General features: G+C 36.0%; 2 protein-coding genes across 2 annotated transcripts; one reads left to right on the top strand and one right to left on the bottom strand.

Annotated features, from left to right (window-relative positions):
* LOC123718586 (aldo-keto reductase AKR2E4-like) lies at positions 1–7,182 on the bottom strand. The gene is made up of 7 exons (XM_045675228.1): positions 7,102–7,182; positions 5,081–5,164; positions 3,313–3,495; positions 2,674–2,790; positions 2,054–2,221; positions 969–1,169; positions 1–366 (listed from the first exon to the last, which is right to left on the bottom strand). The coding sequence occupies exons 1-7, from the start codon at positions 7,108–7,110 to the stop codon at positions 106–108; spliced, it is 1,023 nt and encodes a 340-aa protein (XP_045531184.1). The 5' UTR covers positions 7,111–7,182; the 3' UTR covers positions 1–105.
* A 3,595-nt stretch (positions 7,183–10,777) lies between these two features.
* On the top strand, positions 10,778–20,232 carry LOC123718424 (aldo-keto reductase AKR2E4-like). The gene is made up of 9 exons (XM_045674884.1): positions 10,778–10,872; positions 14,418–14,513; positions 15,010–15,071; positions 16,383–16,482; positions 17,024–17,134; positions 17,512–17,682; positions 18,086–18,283; positions 18,920–19,028; positions 19,990–20,232. Exons 1-9 carry the CDS (start codon positions 10,864–10,866, stop codon positions 20,085–20,087), a joined length of 954 nt encoding a protein of 317 aa, XP_045530840.1. The 5' UTR covers positions 10,778–10,863; the 3' UTR covers positions 20,088–20,232.
* Positions 20,233–21,817: the final 1,585 nt, after the last annotated feature.

Here is a 21,817-nt window from a genome sequence, read left to right as displayed (position 1 = left end):
TAATAGACAGAGTACTTTTATTTTCTAAAGCATTAGACATTAAGAGATTAGATTATATTAAACATTTAAATCGAACTATTTATAAAACCGCCATCTAGCGGCGCCTTAGTCAACATCAAGATTGGCGCCATTTTTCCATACAAGAAGTGATTCGGGCACGTCACCCAGGAACTCCGTTTCCTGCTTCTCGAAGGGATAATTCGCGTACTTTTGCCAGAATATAGGCACATCCGATCGGTAACCGCAATCGAATTTTTCTAAAATGGCAACATCGCTGCTTTCAATGTCAAAGTCAAAAATTGACGCGTTCTCCAGTATCCGGTTCGGTGTCAGTGACTTTGGGATCGTCACTATACCCCTCTGGTACTGAAATAAATAGTTAATTGTAAAGACTGTTCATATATGTACAGATAAAAAGGTAAACTTTAAAGAAAACTATATGGAAAAGAGCAAGGGGAAGAACGAGACGAGGGCGCCCCAAAAAGCTCGGATTTTAATCCTAAAAAAAGTATAACAAAGCAAAACTATATTCTACTTTTGTAATGATTGGAAATTAAACGGGCTTTATTATTTATTATAAGTAATATTTTGTTTAGAGCAATGTACTTCAGTTTTATAGAATCAATATCATATGTCTGATAATTGAATTTAAAACCCTGGGCCTGTTAATTTCTGTATCTGTTTCATGATTTGACGATCTAATAAGCAAGTAGGTGATCAACATCATGTGACACACGCCGTCGTGTTGGGCCTAAGGCAAGCCGGTTTCCTCACGATGTTTTTTTTTGTCGAGCGAATGTTTAATGCGTATTGAAAGTCCATTGGTTCGTGGTTCTTCCTCTCAGGGATGAGAGTCCTAATGACGTGGAATAAGTGATACCTGTATCTTATGTTCCATAATAAACATATTTTATTTTACGCTGAAGCCACTACGCCATCACGGCTACGAGCTACCTGTATTTACTTACCAAAAATCTCAATACAAGCTGTGTGACGGTCTTATTATACTTCCGTGCCAGTTCGTCTAAACATGGGTCATCCGATTTTGGTGGTGGAGCGTCGATGGCATATGATCGCGTCAAAGATCCAAACGAGGAGTACGATACAACCTGTATATCTTGAGATTTGCAAAACGACACCAGCTCTTTTTCAAGTAGGTTAATCGTTACCTGAAAACATAAGATTATGGATCCCATTTGGACAAGTTCCTGTACTTGGGCTGTATGTTTACTTCATAGAACAGGAGGCAAACAGACGGGAGGCGCACCTGATGTTAAGTGATACCATACACTCTGTGAATGCTAGAAGGCTCGTGATACCGGCCTTTTATGAATTGGTACGCTTTTTTTTGATTTGAAAATACTTCTACATAGAGCTGGTGCAAAACGCTCAGTTGTGGAAGGGACGGTGAGGTGATATGGATGAAATTTCATATGCCTAGAATCGAACTCAGCTGCAGAATGCGAACAACTCCTCTGAAGACTCCATGATTATGATATATACAGACGAGTGCTGGAAATAGATTTGGGTTAAATTTGTAGCTTGAATAAGACTCGACTAGAGGATTGCTTATCACGCTAACATACGTTAGTATATGACGTGGCAGATTAAGAATGAAAGTAGAACAAGAGAAGATAGAGAATGAGAGAGATAGAGCGTTAAGAAGTATGTGTGTATATGAAGTAGGATAAGTAATAGAGAAACGTGAACAGTGTTTATTAAAAGAGAAGCAGAAAAGCATACCAAAGGTAATGCTTAGGAGGCTTGGCCATGAATGGATGAATGAGAAGCTCTACAAGTTGACAAGGCAACCGTGGATAGTGGAACAATTCCAGCAGGTACTACAGAAGGGATTGGTCAAAAGTGAGTGCGTGGTGAATGTCGTAAAAGTGTGTGATGCGAGAGAGGGGTGTCCAAGGGGGTACCAATTCTCTTAACGATCGGCAACGAACTCGCGAGCCCTGTGGCATTAAGTGTCCATGGTTTAACTTAACATCAGATGAGCCGGCTGGAGGCTTACCCCTATTCTATAAAAAAAAATATTTTCCATTACCTGTATCTGATTAACCGCTGGTTTGATTTCACAGTGAGCAAGCAAACGTTCCAACTGCCTCAAGTTAAAGTTGGAAACACCGATGGATTTCACTAAACCATTTTTCAGGGCATTCTCCAGGCCCCGATACGTCTCAAGGTAGTCTATTCTCTCATCCATGCCACTTGTCTATAATATTAAAAATTCGTGGTAGTTATCTCAATCCAGAAGGCCAATTGATTCTAATTGGAGATTTAGCAAGACAAATGGAAGGACTTTAAAAACTAAATTGAAAGGACCAGGAGGGGAAAAAGGAGCAGGCACTCCGCCTTAGAAGATGGGTAACTGGAATAGAGATACCATGGATAGAGCAGTGTGGAAAAAGCTGGAAAGAGTATGAATAGAGCGTACTAGAAACGGGCTATATGTTGGACAGCTGCAAAGGAGAAATTTGAAGAGAAAGGAATGGGGAAAGAGAAGTTTGGAAGAAACTGGAGAAGGCCGCTATTATTTCGTTTAGTAATTCTCTGGCCTGATCCTGGTTCGGTCTGGTCTAACGAGCAAAAGACGTTACGAGACAATTCTTTTAAACAATTTTTTTTTATTATTATTTAATAAGTGTGTGTTTTTATTTAACTCACATCAATAGATATAGGCCAATGTATAAGGACTAAGTCTATATAATCTAGGCCTAATCTTCCTAAAGACGCTTTGACAGAGGCATAGGCGTCATCTGTTCTGTGATTGTGTTGCCATACCTGAAAAAAAGTCTATTTCAGTAGTCTGACCTTATTTATCATTAAGAAAACACTTTTTAAACGGATTGACCGTGACCAAGCACGCTATAAAGCACGCGAAACGGAACAAAAAAAATTAAATTTAAAATTATGTAAATAATTATAAGTTTATAATAATAATACATAACTTCAATCCATTTAAAAAGTGTTTTCTTAATGTATAACAGCTATGTTAATAAAATACAATACTTATTTATCATATTGAATAGACTCGCAGTTGGTCATTTGGCTAGCAGATTGTCAATTAGACTTAGACAGTCAATTGACTCACAGTTAGTCAACTGACTCGCAATTAGTGAATTGACTGACAGTTAGTCAACTGATACGTAAATAGTGAATCGACTCGCAGTTAGTTTATATATTAGATACATAAATTCAAATCCGTCCAATCGCCACAAGTAGGCCATGGCCATCGCCCATCGGTCCCCTTGACATACTTTAGGGTCGAACTGATGTATGAACACATTAATTACAAATGCTTACCTTGGTAGTCACAAAAATATCATCTCTTTGCACAACACCTTCTCTTATCTTTTTATTTATAACAAAGCCGACTTCCGGTTCCATTCTATAAAGGTGCGCAGTGTCAAAATGTCGGTAGCCTATGTCTATGGCGTACATCATGGCATCGATCAGTTTAGGCGCGTCCCAGACTTTGAATTCTAACTGAAAAAAATAATTTTCCTTGACAATTGTAATTTTACTCAAAATAATAGCACAGTTACGGGCCACTGTCTCCTTAATAAATTTCTCTTGCGACAGACAGTCCCTTGGGCTGTTTCGGCGCATAGGAATCAGACAACCACGTGGTCAGGCGTAGCTGTGGCGTCCCAACAAGCAAAAAAGAGAAGAGAACTTTTTTTATATAAAAGGGGGCACATGGGCAGGAAGCGCATCCGATGTTAAGTGATACCATGGACACTCAAGGCTCAGAGGGATCGCGAGTGCGTTGTCGGCCTTTTAGGAATTGGTACGCGGTTTATATATATATTAATTATGTGTGTAATTTAAGAAGTAGTAACACGTATATCTTGACATTTGCTTACGTGTACAATCCTAGCGGCCATCTTGTTCAGCGTTTTGGCGGGTTTATGCTGATATGACAATTCGATTTTTAAATGAATAATTTGTACCTACAAGTTTTATATAGTATATTTCATCACAAGTGCGGAAAGCCTGTCATTGCAAAGTATGCCGACAAATGGATGAATGGATGGCAGTCCACTCTACACCACGCAATATACACACACACATCATCGCTCCATATCTACATCGCCGTATGTAGATATGTAGCGACTTATTGACTTTTCTGGTAAAATGTTCTCCGAAGCATTTTGTGCAATTATACTGGGTTCGAGTGGTGTTAATTGAAATAAAATATCGTCTAAATTACTCATTTTGTGCGACAAACAACTAAACTCGCAAGAATATATTTGGAAAATGGCGCCAATCGTAAAATAATATACAGTGTTTTTTTTTCTTCCATTCTGGGTAGGCAAGGGAACTATGCCTATAGATACAGCCAAGTCTTCAGTAGAATATTTTTATTGATATGAAATTAAATTAAATCTAACATAACTCATTGAATCAAATCATTAAATATGATATTGTAACAAATTAGTAGCCACTGTGTGTTTAAAAGAAGCTTCTTTTCAGAAATATTTGCATGAATCATAAAAACTTCAGATTTTTTTTAGTAAAACCTCCGTGATTGTTTTTTTTAATAGACATTGTTTTGACAGTTGGAAAAGAGAACGCACGAGTGTGTAAAAGCCCACATCCCGAACGCTATATGGCAATACGCAACTTTTTGAGCAACTGTTTTAAAAAATATCTTCACAAATTCAGATTATACAATCTGAAGTATTAGGTATGTTCAAGATATTTTTATATAATTACTAGCTGACCCGGCAAAAGTGGTTTTCTCATGTATATAGTTTCCAGTAAACATGTTTTATTTCAATAAAAAAAACCTATCTACTATAATAAAATTAGGGGTTGATTGTCGAGGGTTGGCACTTAAGGGTTGTATGTATTTTTGTATGCCTAAAAATATAAAAAAAAAATGAGGTAGACACTTATCCCTTATCACTTAGGGGTTTGAATTATAGATAGTAGCCGATTCTCAGTCTTACTGAATATGCTTAAAATTCATAGGCATCGGTCGAGCCGTTTCGGAGGAGTAAGGGAACGAACATTATGACACGAGAATTTTATATATACTATATAATTATTAAATGTATGAAGATACCCTTTCATCAAGGCCCAGCCACGTGCCGAACCCAAGCGCCGGAATCTCGTTGCCATTGTAGAGATGAAAGTTCGGAATCGTTACCTGAAATTTTTAAACACTGGACGAAACCATTCTCATTGTTGTATTGATAGAAAATATTGTTTAGCGCCATCTGTGAGACAACGGCAGAACTATTTCAAACATAACTCTAACGTGTTGGCATTCCTATTAATGAAATATATTTAACTATAATAAATTAATCAATGGCGCTACAACCTCTATAGGTTTGGGCCGCAGATTTCTCTATGTGTTTCATGGTTTGTCAATCGAATAGGCAGGTAAGGGAACAGCCTTCTGAAACTGACACACGCCGTCGACTTTTGATCTAAGGCGAGCCAGTTTCCTCACGATGTTTTCTTTTAAGCAGGGAATTGGACCTACGACCTCAGGGATGAGATACGCAAGCGAAGCCACTAAGCTAATACCGCTCTTAGTTTATTCTATATTTAACAATTCAATATTCTTGCTATCACTTATTAATATAGGCAAATGCAAGAAAAAATAAGAATCTCCACTAAAGCTACAATAATGTTACACAAGGTCTAAAAAATGCCTATATATATTTCATCGCATGCGCAGCCATTGATGATAGAACAAATATTTAGATCAAAATCATATAATCTTTTATTTAGAACATATCTAAAAAATATCGCTATAGCATGTGTCTAACCAGTGTAGTTATGTCACTATAACCACTTTTTAACATTTAAAAAATAACATTCGCAATTACAGCAGGAAACTTTTTAACTCTTTTCAGAACTACTAAGTGATTACCAAAAGTTCTTACTTCAACCGTCCAATTAAAAAGTGTTTTTTTAAACTATTTCAACCTTACAATTAAAAGGTTTTTTTCTTCAAAACTATTTCAACCTTACAATTAAAATGTTTTTTTTTTCAAACTATTTCAACCTTCCAATTAAAAAGTTTTTTTTCAAAACTATTTCAACCTTCCAATTAAAAATTTCGTTTCAATATTATTTCAAACATCCGGTTAAAAGGTTATTTTCAGAACTAGTTAAAAATAATCAATATGGCTAGAAACAGAAGTTTGTATTATTGTATTAGTTATTTAGTATTGTAAGTATTGCGGTCGCGAGCCAGAGAATATAGAGCCGAACTTTCGCCTTGCTTAGCTGAAAAATTAAAATAGCTGAAGAGATTTAAAAACTCGCAAACGCCTGCACGGGAATCTAACGCAGAATAGTAACAGATCGGCATTCAGGTACAATCCACATATTGATTTCGCTCAGTACTAATAGGTATACATTCCTTTATATTATCAGACACAATTGCTTTCAACACATATGAGTATTGACCAGTAATAGTAGGTATATTATGTATCTAATTATCATTAGTATACAACTCTTAACCTCAGTGTAATGTTATCAGTTATGTATTCAGTTATCATTTTGTTTTCAATCATCAATTACATTACATTTACTGTACGCTTATGGCTAAATGTTTAAAATAAATATCCACCCGTGCGAAGCCGGGACGGGTCGCTAGTAATAAGTAATTAAAACAGAACAATAATCGTTATATAATCCACATATTAAATGGCGATATTTCAATATAATTGTCATTATTACCGAAATGTTTATATATGCAAACTTTTTACTAGACAAAACGGTCTTTGTTTATAATCTATGATTCGTTGTAGACGCTTAAATAACATTTCCAAACAAAAGATAGCTTCAAGGTCATTACTTTATTAAAATATGAAGAAAAATGTTTTGTAATGTGATACAAATAAGGTCTATAATCAAATACACACAGTTATAGCACCCCAAAAGTGTTTTTAGAGACAAGCAGCCAGGCGTGCGACATTTTGAGAAATTATTATAATTTATAAAGCTGATTTTTACAAAAGAAAACATCTCAGAGTCGTTAATTAGCTAATAATTGAGTCTTTAAGCGTCCTTGAATCAGAACCAATCTTTAGATTCAATATTGCACTTAAATTTTTAGAATAAACTAACCTTATCCATGACGTCCACAGTTCACGAAGATACGAATTGTACTGATGCTTTGGGATGCGCCGGAATGCAAGCAGTGCGTCTACTGTAAATGCGGTTAGGTACTGTTAAATGGTTTTTTAATGTAATCTACTACTTTGTTAAATCACACTTAGAAACTAAATATATGTCAAATTATAATAATACGTAGTGTAATAAAAATTATATAATTAATAAGTAGTAAAAAAAAACTTGATCCCTATGGTGACCTTTAACGCTGGCAGCATTTCCTCGAATATTCGTTGAGCGTGGAAAGCACCAGCTCTGGGGTGACCAGTACTTTCTTCTACCAGGCCCCAACTTAAATCTTTAATTAGTGTACTTGAACCCAACGGCCCAAGTGTCTCTACTCCAAAGGGACAAAATCGAAGTTGGAGAAAAGACTCTTATATTGGAGCTGTTTATTATTTTTCCCCTGTTCTAGCGACGGACGGTGAGATGAAACTTTACCGATCACCAGAAGCTTCTGCAAGTTAGGGATCATCGTTCGTTCAAGTTCATCGTTCAAGTATTACGTCACGATTTTTGAGGACTCTTGCCTCCCCCCCCCCCCCAATAAACCTGCCGCAACGTTTTATTGTATTCTGTATCCAATAGTAAAACGTTTCGTGACCACTCCCAGTGACTCCTGATACTTAAAACTTACCATTATGTGGTGTAAGGTCCTGGAAAGTGCAAAATAATATCAACAATTCAATCCCCGCCCTGTATCATAACGTTATAGAAGAAGACCTCCTCCCCCCAAATTCGTTACGCTACTAGAACGCTCCCTTATGGGGACCTCTGCGTGCTCTGGCAAAGAAGCTCGGGATTCTTTGGCATCGCTGAAGAAAAACGGGTCGTCACTTGTCACTGTCAGACAAATTCGTTTTTCGTCTGTCAAACCATTTTCTCTTTGTTAGTTCTCAAGAGATAGTAACGTGTGATATAATAATAATATTTTATTAGCATAATAGAGTATTTTTAATGACCTCTCACCAGCTCCTCCTCCGAATACATTCTCTTCTTCATTCGCTTTCATTGCGCCATAAATTTCCCATATTATCCTCCACGTTTTCCGTAACATGGACACTCTAATTTCAGAGTACTGGACCATTTCTCCTTGCCTTTGGCTTGTGATACCGTATGTAATATCTTAGTCTACTGATTTTACTGATTCTACAGAAATTGGTAACATCACTTTGGTAAGTTTACTATTTCCTATCAAAGGTTGTGACAGATGTATCAAATTAAATCAATAAACAATACTAAGCCTTACTGCGGAAGACTTAAGAGAAAAGAGCATTCTTAAAAGGCAGGCAACGCACTTGCGAGCCTACTGGCACTGTCAGTAATGGTATCAATTAACATCAGATGAGCTTCTTGCTTTTCATTTCCTGATTTAATTGTAAAAGTGCGTACCAATTCTTAAAGGGCCGGCAACACACTCTCGAGCCCTATCATTGAAGGTCCACATGATAACTTAACATCAGTTGAGCTTCCTGATTTAATTGTACATGAGCATACCAAATCTTAAAAGGCCGGCAACGCACTCGCAAGCCTTCTATCATTGAAGGTCCCTTGTATGACTGATCAGAATAGCCTCCGGCTTTTTTTTTAGAGTCGGTGTCCAAATTCTCACCATGGAGACATTTACCTAGAACTAAGATCCAATAATTAAAACTCAAATACAAATTTAAAATTTTGGATCCCTGTGGCAGTGTACCTTTAACGCTGGCATTTCCTCGCTGTATTGCGACACTTATTCGTCAAGAAAAGCACCAGCTCTGGTGTCACCGGTACCATCTACCAGGCACCAACTTAAATCTTGGTTCGCCAATGCACCCCACGCCCGGAGGGTCTCTACTCCAAAGGGACAATATAGAAGTTGAAGAAAAGACTCTTATATTGGAGCTGTTTATCATTTTCCGCCTGCTCTGCGTCCACCCCAGCCCCTGCTGGTCCGAGGGAGCCCATCATAGCATCCCATACACAAGCCCGCCCCATCTTCCAAGGGTTCAACGACATCCCATCCGACCGTTTGGCACCATCACGAAGTTAGATGTTTCTATCACTATTAAGACTGTTTAACATTTCCACGTGTTAAACGTACAGGATTTTAAAAGTTAATCTACACTTCCCTTCAAATTAATCACTATTTCTATTGCTTGGTTTATTGCACCAAAATGCAGTCTCTTCTCTCTTCTACTGTGTTCACGTACTATTGGAGTAAAATCCTTTCAACTTGTGATTGCAGGGTTATGAATATTTGCAGCTGTTGGACGTTCAAGGCAGAATACATCCATCCATATCACCTCGACGTCCGTCGTTTCACGACTAAGCGTTTCTTAGTGCAGTTTTTGCGCTCCACCCCTATGTGGAACCAGCTGCCCACTGAAGTATTCCGAACCAATTCGACGTCCTTAACATACAGGTGAGCCTCCTGTCAGTTTCCACCAGTTTTGTAATGATTCAAATTTGATATTGCGATGCAGTCATTGACAAGAAATAATTGTAAATTTTTATGTGAAGCGATGTTCGTATTTTTAAATTAGAGTTTGCCATTTATTTTTCAGCATTTGATGGAAGGAATGATACCTGAACAAACTGAGAGGTCCGAATCAGGCAATTTACTGATTCTATATTAATATAAGCGTTTATGTTCTGTAAGATCGGGATTTTCGTGTATTTTACGTTAAAACGATTCATAAAATATCGGCAACATAATATCACCATCACATGTCACCATTAAATATCATTAAATCCAACTTTGGTTAGGGAAATTTGGGATGTGTATTTGAAACTAACTACCCATTACTAGCTGCCACAAATTTTATATTTAAAAAAATCTTACAATGACTGTAAATTTCTTCCAATAAAGACATTGAAAATTTACTGTGTATAACGGATTAATAGTTAATCCAATTATATTCATTTCATTTACGGTTTCATTATAATTATCACGAATTTTATCTATAGAAATCGTTCCCGATAAAAAAATAATATCAGTTTTCTCCGAAGTTATTTTTAACCTACCATATACATCTTGCTATCGTAAAGATTGTCGCGTTTTGCTATTAACACGGCTTTACGAGTCTCCATATTAACAACGGCCTGTTGGTAGAAAAAAGAAATCATAGTTTTGAAACGTGGATGGGTATTGTGACTGCGTAGGTTTACTGCATCTAGCATATGACATAAGGTGTGACAGTATATGGTGATAAGTGACGGCAAACCTATAATAATAGAGAGGCTAAAAGAAGAAGAAGATATTAGCAATACAACAAATATTATATATAAAAATCGCGAATTGAAATAAACTAAAATAATATATCCGGCTTGAAGGACCAAAAATAATGTAGCGGCGAAAACAGCTTAAAAATATAGAAACACCACTCCCCGATAGTCCTTCGTCTCCCGTCTCCGTGGGATGACATGGAAACACATGATAAAAGTGCCAGCACAAGAAGCGTGACCTCACGTTGGTTGTAAGTCGTCTCTTCAGCGCGGGAGCATGGCGAATGTCATTCTCTTACACTTGGGTATGGAAAGAAGGGCCCAGTTGTCTAACGAGTGGTAAGGACAGACAATAACAACAGAGAGTACCTGAAGGGCGTGACTCTACTGATTAGATTAAAAAACAGTATTTATCGATTTGCAGCAGGCGCACTACGTACTACGTACACACACCGGCGCATGCGATATTATCAATCAGTACAATTCGTATTCTTCTGAACTGTGGACGTCATGGAAAAGGTGAGTTTTTTTTTAATTTAAAAAAATACTTTTAATATAAAAGATTAGAAACCCAAGAAACTATTCACTCCTCAATAACGACCCTTGAGTTGCTTTTGTTTGAAACAACAAATCAAAAGCTTTTGAAATTATAATCATAATTATATCAAAACACTTTTATATCGAAGTAGCGAATTTGTGTTATTTCATAACGCCTGTGAGTTTAAACACACAGTGATGTCAACCCCAAAGGAAACACAATCAAAGTTGAGGAAAGACTTTTTTCCGCCTGTTCTGCGCCTGCGCCAGTCTTTGTCGAAGGGAGGCTAACGTGTCCACGTAGTCTAAGATCCAGCTGCAGGGGTGCGTTCGTCAGTTATTTGCTAAAAATCATTTTTTTATGTATATTTATAATTAGGAGAATATATATCTACCAAGTTGCCTGTCAAAATTGATCCGCCAGTATTTTTAATTGATTTTTGGGAAATGATTCCGTTCACTTTAAATAAAATATCGTCTACATTACGGCGATTTATATAAAGATTTAAAAAAAAAACAATGTTGCCATTGCGCACCTGGCCGCATCTCTTTACAGCCAGGTGTAAACAGATATGATTTCGATACATTTATACGTTTATAACATACATACGGCCAGGTGCGCAACGGCTTTTTGTTCAATCTTTATGTAAATCGCCGTGATGTAGACGTTATTTTATTTAAAAAAACAACTGAGTTAAATTTTTTCCCAAACACTAATTAAAATTACTAGCGGCCAAATTTTGATAGGCAACTTGGTAGATATATATTCTCCTAATTATAAATATACATAAAAAAATTGATTTTTAACAAATAACTGACAAACAGCCTAATCCTGTAGCCGGATCTCGTACTAACACAAGTAGCATGCCACACCAAATCCCGTCCCATCCTCAAGGAATCAAATTTCAATAATAATATGACATACGTTATATTCAAAATATAAGCTTGATAAGCAAATCGTCTTTATATTATTATAAAAATAACATAATTATAACACTGAACGCTGCCTGTACCTTCGGAACCCTGCCTAAATTTAGCAGTATTATGTTATTCCAAAATGTATTTACGAATATTTTCCCCTTATCAGTATGATGTGGTTTTCGTGGTATAGATAAATAGATAAAAAAAATGATTAAGAAACTTAAATGATATGATTTGCATTACTTGGAAATTGTCAAGGAAAAAGTACAAACATTATGAAAACAAAATTTCCAAATAGTTTTAATACATATATATTTATTATTAGATATATATATTTATAACGTATAAAGATGTCTTCCTCTTGTAGTGCCTCTCCATTACTGGAGGTTGGTGGTTAGCTCGTTATAATTCTTTTTATTCATCGTCAAGCGCATAAGCTGTTCTACGCTGGCCACTCCCGTCAATTCTCTGATGTAACGGAGCCACGACTTCCTCATTCTGACAGCGCGTCTTTTCATCTCGACCTTGCCCATCATGATGAAAAAGTCGGTACTTCTTCGTTCGTGACCATGGAGGCAGCTTATCCTCAGCATTCTTCAGTAACACCACATTTCAAAGACGTCGAGCTTCTTAACGGTTCCCTCCTTCAAGGTCCGCTACGCAACCATACATTACACCCGGCCAGGTGTAACATTGAAGAATGCTACTACGGAGGTGTAAACTGATGTCTTTGTTGCGGAGTACCTTACGAAATTTCTATTCGGGTATTCACTTCAACTTCAGACTCCCATGCTTCAGTCACTCATGTGCTGTACTTGTATTTAGTGACTCTCTCCAAAGTAGTACCTGCCACCGAGAAGTTTAAGAGATAGGCCAACTGTAAGTTCCGTGTGGATTCTAAGAGTATTTTACCCCACTATCCCTAAGACAAATAGTTATAGAAAAGCGAATTAATAGGTCTATTTAATATCATGTCCTTGCACAAGTTAAAGTTTTTATTTTCCGTACTAGACTATGTAAACTTAGTAATTCTTACCAAAATTGGTACGCGAAGACGGCGTTAAATTATCAAACACCTGGGATCCAATACTATCCAAATTAAAACCCCAAGAAAAACAATCCGCGAAAATAGAGCCGTGAGTCATTTCTGCAAAAACCCGTCATCTTTTAGTCGATACCAACTACGGGGAAATAAAAACAGATAATACAGCTGTGATACTTTTTGACATTCAACACCTTTTGTCTTCACGCCGTAAAGCACGCGAAACGTCGGAAAATTTTTAAATTATGTAAAATAATAAGCTTTTAATAATACATAGCTTCAATTCGTTAAAAAAGTATATTCTTTCAATTAGTAATTCTTTTTAACCATTATCTAGTCGATAAAAGGGTCTGCGACTAGTGCTAGACAGGCTACTTCAAACGAATTTACGATATTTGTAAATAAGTGTTGTTGCAGATAGCAATGGCATGATATTTCGGCACCACCTGCTTCTTTTTGTCTTTTGTACTTGCTGTCTTGTGGTGCTGTTTTCGCGTACCAGCTTGTTGAGCCTGGAGGAAGGGAGATGCGTGTAATGCGCACTACGTTTTATTTTATCAACTGGGTAGCAGGAGCAGTCATGCTTACTCAAATGTCGTTGTCTAACGGGTCGTTTAATTCCTTCAAATATCGTTGAGTAAAACGATGGTTGGCTTACACGTCATGCCTGTGTACAGGTGCCGCTTCCGGAAACTGGACTGCGAGATTTCCGTTCAGTTTTGTAATTAATAATTTGAGACAAATAGAGAGCGGATCGTGTCTCCCTCATTTCTGGTTTTTTCCATCTATGTTTGCCTTAGTCATTTTGTATAGTTTGATATTTAAATAGAGTATCGAGAGTTTTTTACGCCGGCCTTTTCTCTCGGCCTACACCGTCTGTCTTCTTTGCCGATGAGTAGGGATGTCTGCCATTTAATGACGTGGAATAAGTGATACCTGTATCTTATATTCCATAAACATATATATTTTTTAAAGATCTGTTTCGCTTTTATATAGAAGGAAATCGTCAATTTGTCTTTGAAAAGTCGATAAATTCATTTCATAATAGCTACTAAAATTATCATATCTATTTATTCGAAAAAGTAGTGATGGCGTTCAGCTGCTACTCTCTTCTCTGAGGTTCAAACTCCAGCACCAATGGAGTTTCAATGCACATTTAACACTCGCTCGTCAAAGAAGATAGAAGAAGTTATATATGTGTGTCTTTACTAAGACATCATGGTTCATTATGATCTAGCCTGACTTTGTCTAATAAGTAATTTAAAATAAACCTAATTTACTCTCATCACTTAGCTTGTAGAACCCCGCTGGTATAAGGGGAACATCGTGAGGAAACCTTGCCCTTGTCTTGCCTTAGAGCCAACACGAAGGCATGTGTCAGGCACAGGTTGATCACCAACACATCCATTAGATTGTCAATCATGAAACAGATACAGAAATCTGAGGCCCAGACTTAAAGTTTTATATCAAAATATGATTCAGTAGTTAAGAAATGAATTTATGAAAAACAGCCGTCAAAACCGCGAGAAAAAAATCTCTAGAAAATTCTAATATTTCTTTACAGGAATGCGACACTGATGGCGGTAAAGCGCCAAGGATTCCATTGAATGATGGCAATTTCATGCCTGCTATGGGATTGGGGACGCTTGGCTTTGACGAAGTAAGTTAATGGACCTAACGCCTGTTTGACGCTTGTGGTTCTGGTAACAGATTAATAATTAAACTGTGACGAAAAATTACTCCAAGGAGACCTTTCGCCAAGTTTTAGAAACCTTGCTTTGTTCTTTATTCTTATGTATATTGTATATTGCGCTTGGCGAACCCATGCGACTTCGACACTAAGAGTCCCCTCGAGATTGTCCTGCAATATTGCCGCTGCTGCGAACGTTGCATGAATCTCTGGTCGGCATTCTTAAGTTCTCACGTCACACTTGTATTTCTTCCTCCCACATGAAGGTCGGACGAAAAGCATCACCTTCTTCCACAGCTTTATGAGGAGCATGAGCCGCAGTTCATGGCAAATATTTTGAGACAAAATTTAATTTGTAAACTGTAAATGGAATCTCTTTTGATGAAGTTTCTTACAGACATTCAGAAGTGAATGAAAGAATAAAAATCACCAACACCTTCATAAACCTTTCTTGCATTTATTTCAGGATGGACACGAAGAAGAAGAAGTGGAGGAACCTGTGACTTGGGCTCTTAATGCTGGATACAGGTAATATTTTTATGAGATTTGAGGCAAACAAATACAAGCAACCTTTTAGTGGTACGCTCTATTTGCTACTGCTATAAAGTTTTTCATCAAACATCTCTTACTGTACTTGTTTTGTTTTATGTTTTCCATCTTTGGTTATGTGTTCAGTATTGTTACTAGCTAGGGGATCGGATAAAAAGACGCTATAGAACTCTTCAAGGGTTTATTTTAAAATTAATCAGCGAGAAATTTGTTTACACTAAACCCGAAAATTACATGCCGAAATTTACTAATTACCCTATTATTACTAATTTACTATTACTTACAAAATACGGTCACCAGTTACTTCAATTACTCGCACTTCTCACAGTTCTTTATCACTTACATTCTCTATATTCGCTATTTATCTATTCGATGTTTATCTCTTAGAATCAGGCTCGAAACTGAACTAATTGTTCGCGTCTCAGCTCGCTTATATATCCCTGGGAATAATCTTGAACGATGTCCGAGAACTCCCTAGACGAAAAATGTTTCAGCCTCCTGAAAACATGGGTTACATTATGGAATTTACAATTCTCTAATATGTGATTTAGCCTCTAATGAAACGGTCATAAATCATATTTCAGCTTGCCGAAAACGTCTCTAACTAGAGAAAAAATCGATAAACATTTCAGTCAACCTGTCTTCGTAACAGTATAATTGTTTGCGTTGTATATAATTTATGTTAATTTGAATACGAAATAAATACCAATTTACGTTTTTTAATATGCAAAAATGATTTGTATGGTTCTTCAAAAAGCGTACCAATTCTTAACCCGCAACGCACTAGTGAGCCCTCAGCCTCTGAGTGTCCATGGGCAGTATCACTTAGCTTCAAATGAGCCTCCTACTGGTGCTCTGTTCTATTAAAAAATGTGTGCTTGTGCTAGTGCACACACGTATGAAGTGAATTTACTTTATGACCTTATTTTTCAAAAAATGATCTACTATATGCAAATTTACACAAATTGGTTAAATAAAATAAAATTAGTTAAAGTTTAACAAAAGGCTTTTATTATCATAGACATGAATACAAATAATACAATCGTTTCATTTTACCTTATTTCTACTAAGATTATTACAGAATTTCATTACTTGTAATAGATTTATTACGGTTATCGTAATTATATATTTGGTATTAAGGGCTTCGAATCTCTTTGAATCAACCGTGGTAGGGACAAGAAAAAGAAGGGCACGTAACGGAAAAGTGTGACGCGTAACCCAAAAATGTGACGGTAATTTTTTTCCAACGCCGATTAAGAAGTTTCACTTCAAAAATATGTTTTGTTTTAGAATGATTGACACAGCCTCCGGCTACGAAAACGAAGACCAAGTTGGAAGAGCCATTCTCAATTCGAATGTACCCAGGGAACAGGTCTTCATTGTTACTAAGGTAATCATTTTATTGGTAATCGATTTTCGTGATGGAATTCTTCTTATTTTCTTGGCTATTAATAATATACCAGAAGCAGTGTAACCATTAGTCACTTCCATATCTTTGATCATTTTTATATAGACAGGATCAGCCTTTTAGCGAATCTGAGACATGTTTCTAATCATTTCATTTCGAGAGTCAATCAAGCTTCTAGGCCAACAATGGTCTGCTGCTTGTTCGACCAGACCATTTTTGATACGGTGAAATTTTAGGAACCGATTTTTTTTGCTATTTCATAGAAATCAAAAAGATTTCTGCATGACGGTTTTTTGATGTTTGACAGATGGATTCCCCTCTCACTTATCATATTGTATATTCGGAGTATCAAACTTCCATATTCTAGAATGAAACAGTTAGTAAAATGCTCAAAAATGAAACCCAAAATATGTTACGAGCAATTTCAACGATTTTAATTGTATAGGCAAGGGTTAACTTCACAGCCTATCATAGCCAGAAACGCTAGAATGTAAACGAAATTATAAAATAACGTTATTTGCAGCTCGGTCTGAGTGAACCAAGAGATGTTGTACAATCCTTACGAGGTTCCCTGAAACGTCTAAACACTTCGTATGTAGATTTGTTTCTGATAAACACACCAATTGCAATGAAGGTATGTTTGTACATTATTTTACCTAAATTAATTGTATCGTAAGTATTTACCGTTGGGCATCTTGGAATTTGGGACAGTCAGGCTGAGAGCTGTGCTCCCCGAAACAGTTCGAGCTGATCTATCAAAGACCACCAGGCGAACAGCAAGATATTGCTGCTAATTTTCCAATTTAATTAATTGATAAATTTCTCCATTTTGCGAGATATTTTGGCTAGCACTGCAAATACTATAAGAGTTACAGGAAAATAATGTTTGGTGAAAATGTAGCAACTTAATAGTTTTACAAAAACGTTTAAGACTAAGTATATATACGTATGTATATGTGAGACATTATCGCTAAAAAAGTGAACTGCAATTTGCAACCGTTTTTGTTTCAGCCCGACTACAGTGGCTTTGATACCGTAGACTATTTAGACACTTGGAAGGGCATGGAGGAGGCGAAACGCCTCGGCCTTGCCAAGTCCATAGGTATTTCTAACTTCAACATAAGTCAGATGGAGCGTCTTTTATCCAATTGTGAGACACGACCAGCAGTTCTACTGGTTGAAGTATGTATATAAAACTATATTTTTCCTTTAACAAGCGTTTAATATATCCGACTAATTATAAACAATAATATTATATACGGATGAGGGTCAGAGCTATTTTTGGAATTCAGTAGCCTTAAGATTGCTCTCTTATCAATAGTCTCCACGACATTTAGGAAGGTCTTCACACCTTAAAACTGAAAGAATGTTTCAGTAGTTTTGGAGCCTATTATTACTCACTGAAGATCTCCTTACAGCTTCAAATTGACGTTTCTAGCAGTGTCATCTGATATTAATACGTTTGTGTGGCTGCACAGATTAGTAACAAATTCTGTACCAAAAACATTAGAACTTTGAATATAGACAAGAACAATATCGGAATTACGATTCTCTAAACTCTAAATTAAACCTGTAAACGTTTCAGGTAAACCTAAATTTGGCCCAAAATGAACTCCAGGAATTTACAAAAAGAGAAAATATCGCTTTAATGGCGTTCATGCCATTTGGTTCGCTCTACGACAAGACTGGTGTACCGCCTCCGCCCAGGATTGATGACGCTACATTGGTGGAACTGGCCAATACATATAAGAAGACAGTGCCACAAATAGTGCTACGGTATTTGGTATGGCGAGTCTTTTATTATTATTGGTTACATTTGAACATCTTTCAGCTAAACTATAAAATTGTCTATGGTATTAATATATATATCGTGTCGAGATACAACTTTCATCCCTGAGTTTTAAGTTCGACCCCCAGCTTTGCACCAATGACCTTTCTAAATGCGCATTTACGTAAAGTGTAAAAAAAAATATTTGATAAATAATATTGTTAAATGTCCAGAAGCTAGACCCCAAATTACCTGTGCCTAAGGTATCCTCACGATGTCTTCCTTCGTACGTATAAATTTATTACGATGTACACGCTACAGCCTTATAGGTCTGCGTCCTATGTATCAGTTTCTTAATATGCAAGTAGGTGAGCAGCCTTCTCGGGATCTAACCTTCCTCAGGATGTCTTCTTTCGTAGGAGCAAAACGTGTTAAATGCGCACAAACCTAAGTCCATTGGCGCACAGCCGTGAACTACGAGCTCAATCAGGAAGTATATTTGAAGTGTCATTTCGCGGCGGCAAACATTGTTGACATTGACATTTGATATTTGCGACTTATGTCAAATTGGTGTTTAGCACATAATGATTTCGATTAATTTGGTGCCAAGACTGCATTATTATTTCAATGATAAACAAAATTTTGTTACAGGTACAACGAGGTATTTCACCCATAACACAGTCATTCGGTAAAGAGAAAAACGAAAAAAATATCGACATATTTGATTTTGAACTGGCCGAGTCGGATATGATTACTTTGAGTGAGTATTTAAAAAGCAAATGTGTCTTCCTTCTAAATATAATAATATTATTAGGGCCCGTTGTTTTCCCTTACAAATGTTAAATAAACAGCTTATTACAAATATCTCTCTCCGTTCGCTTCCAATTATGCCTCCTGCCTCTGTTATTTTAAATCACTTTCGTGTATTGATCTACGATCTACGCATGCGCTGTCACCCAATAATGTTTTTGAAAGGCATCCTTTGTACATATATTTTTAATTTTTCGACTGACAAGTGACATTCCTTTTTTACGTTTGGTAACTTAGCGTTTCTTTTGAGAGAGAGAGAGTATGAGTTGTTTGGTTTTTGGTTTAATTTAACAACGTATATGTCTTTTTAAAGTCCCTGAATATTTAAAATTCTTAAAGTGACAGACAGGAGCCAGTGATGCCAACTTGGGAGAGTTAATATGTAGATTAGGAGGCACAGTTATTTAAGGGGATTATATACAGGAATATTATTTTATTTTCTGAAATAAACGGATAATTCTATACAATTTATATTAAGCCAAGAACTTATCCAATAAACTTAACTGAATATTAACTCCGAGCATGGCTATAACTGAAGTATCAAAAAGATAAAATACGCCAAGATCGAAATAATAGCTATTTAATATTTGTGTATTTCTGAAAAATATTCTTGAAACTCTCTCAATATCTCTATATTTAGATTTGTCTTACCTTCAAATACAAGGATATTTGAAGGTAGTTCTAAGGAGGTCATTCACTGTCTGTCACTTAGTGAATCCAACTTCTACAAGGTTGGAATCACTAAGTGACAGATGTACTCTCGTGTTATTTTCATAGTTATTGGTGTCATTTCTATTTATTTTTTCCCAGAAGTTAGCGTTAGTGCATCAGGATGAATGTGTAAATTATATAAATAGTTTTTTAGACAATTTACATATTTGTTTACAGAAACATTTGTATTTTTTTTTCAGGTCAATTCAATAAAAACTATCGGGTTTTTTTGCCTAGTTTTTGGCAGGATCATCCCTATTATCCTTTTGAAAGGAAAGAGAATGCCGATAATGATTAAAACACCTAAATAAATTGTGATTAATTTGTCTATTAAAAGACGATATTTAACTGTAGAAGTTTTAAATTATGTTAATGATGTAATTGTTAAGAAGTAACAATTTGATCGATAGGAAATATGTTGAAATTGGGTATAATAAAAATAAAAAATACTTGAGTTGTTTTATTGCTTTAATATTAAAATAATAATGTCACCATGGCAACGATTCGAATACCAGTATTATTATAAATATTATCCAACGTATTTTCGACTAACTTGCATATGTTTTATTTTTTGCTGTGAATTACGCGGAAAGTTTTGAGCCAGCCTCTCTTATTGAATGAAAACTTGGCCCCAATCGGATGCCTTAGAAAATAAAAGTATTTTGTTTATTATTTACCTTATACAAATTCCTTAGCTTGGATAACGATATCTCAAAAACGACTTAACCGATTTTGACGATGATAGTTCTCTATGGATACACAATCATGTCTTTTGGTTTCCGAAAAATGGGCAAACATTCTCAAAATATAATCAAATAAGGTCACATACAGAATTTTTTGTTAAAGAATAATATTGGCAAATGACTTCGCTTTAGTTTCGAGACTACAAAAAGATATTGTGAGGCTCTCCCGCTGTGTCCTGTGCTTGGATCGTTTTAAAGAAATATCTTATGAAAGTCTTAAACTATTTGATCGTTTCATCGCCTACTAACAGCTAAATATTTAAATTCTATTTCACGCAGCATATAGGTAGGCTTCCTCGTATCCACAACTTGGGTTACACTATCGTCGCCTACAATCATCAGGGATTTAGGATTCTAACGGTGAAACATTATCAAATCCTTTAATTTCGGACCCTATTCAATGCAAAACCTTTCGTCATGTATGAGGTGAAAATTAACATTGAGATTCAGAAACGAGGCTTGACAGGAAGTATCAGGGGTCTTAGTCAAATAGCCTTAACGGTAGTGTATGTAGAAATTCGGAAGCTTGTAATCGAAAATTTGTATAAAATTATGTCAACGCGAACTGTCATTTCTCCCCTCCACACCTTTTAGTAAGTATGTTAACCTCTTGTATATATTATTATGTCTGTGTGCGTTGGCTATATTGTGACATCATCTTTGTTTTAGATAACTCTGCTTAGATTAAATTCAATCTATCAAGTCCATGCTCACCGTGTTAAAACTTAGAACGCGACATTGGCGGAATTGTAATTTACACAGAAGTTGCCATTAATAATAAAGTTAAGTGAAGTTAACTGACAATGATATAAAGATACGTTTAGGGGAGATTAAATTAATGCATTTTTTAATTATTTATTACTGTATAACTTTAAAAAACTTTTGAATTTATTTTCTACGTTTTTATATGGCTACACCGATTAGTAAAATGTTTTATCTGTACCAAAAGCAATAAAAAATAAATCAATGGCACTACAACAAATTGGCTGTGCCAAAAAGCAATCTGGAACTGTTTAGAAAAAAACACCTACAATTAAGGTTTACAATAATTTACCAAAAGAATTAAAAGATCTTCCGACTAGAGTCTTTAAATATCGACTTTTGGAAAAAGTGTTCAATAAATGATTATTTGCGTGAGACACTGTAGTTATATTAATTTAATAACATTTGATATGATATGTAATAATATAAGAATTTACCAATTTTAATATGACTAATAATGTAAAACTCTTTCAAAGACAAATTTTGTATGGCAGAATATGCTAACTGACTATTGTATCACCTT

Source organism: Pieris brassicae, chromosome Z (assembly GCF_905147105.1).
Source record: "Pieris brassicae chromosome Z, ilPieBrab1.1, whole genome shotgun sequence".
NCBI lineage: Eukaryota > Metazoa > Arthropoda > Insecta > Lepidoptera > Pieridae > Pieris > Pieris brassicae.
Note: the sequence above shows the minus strand (reverse complement) of the source record. Positions and strands in the feature narration are given on the sequence as shown.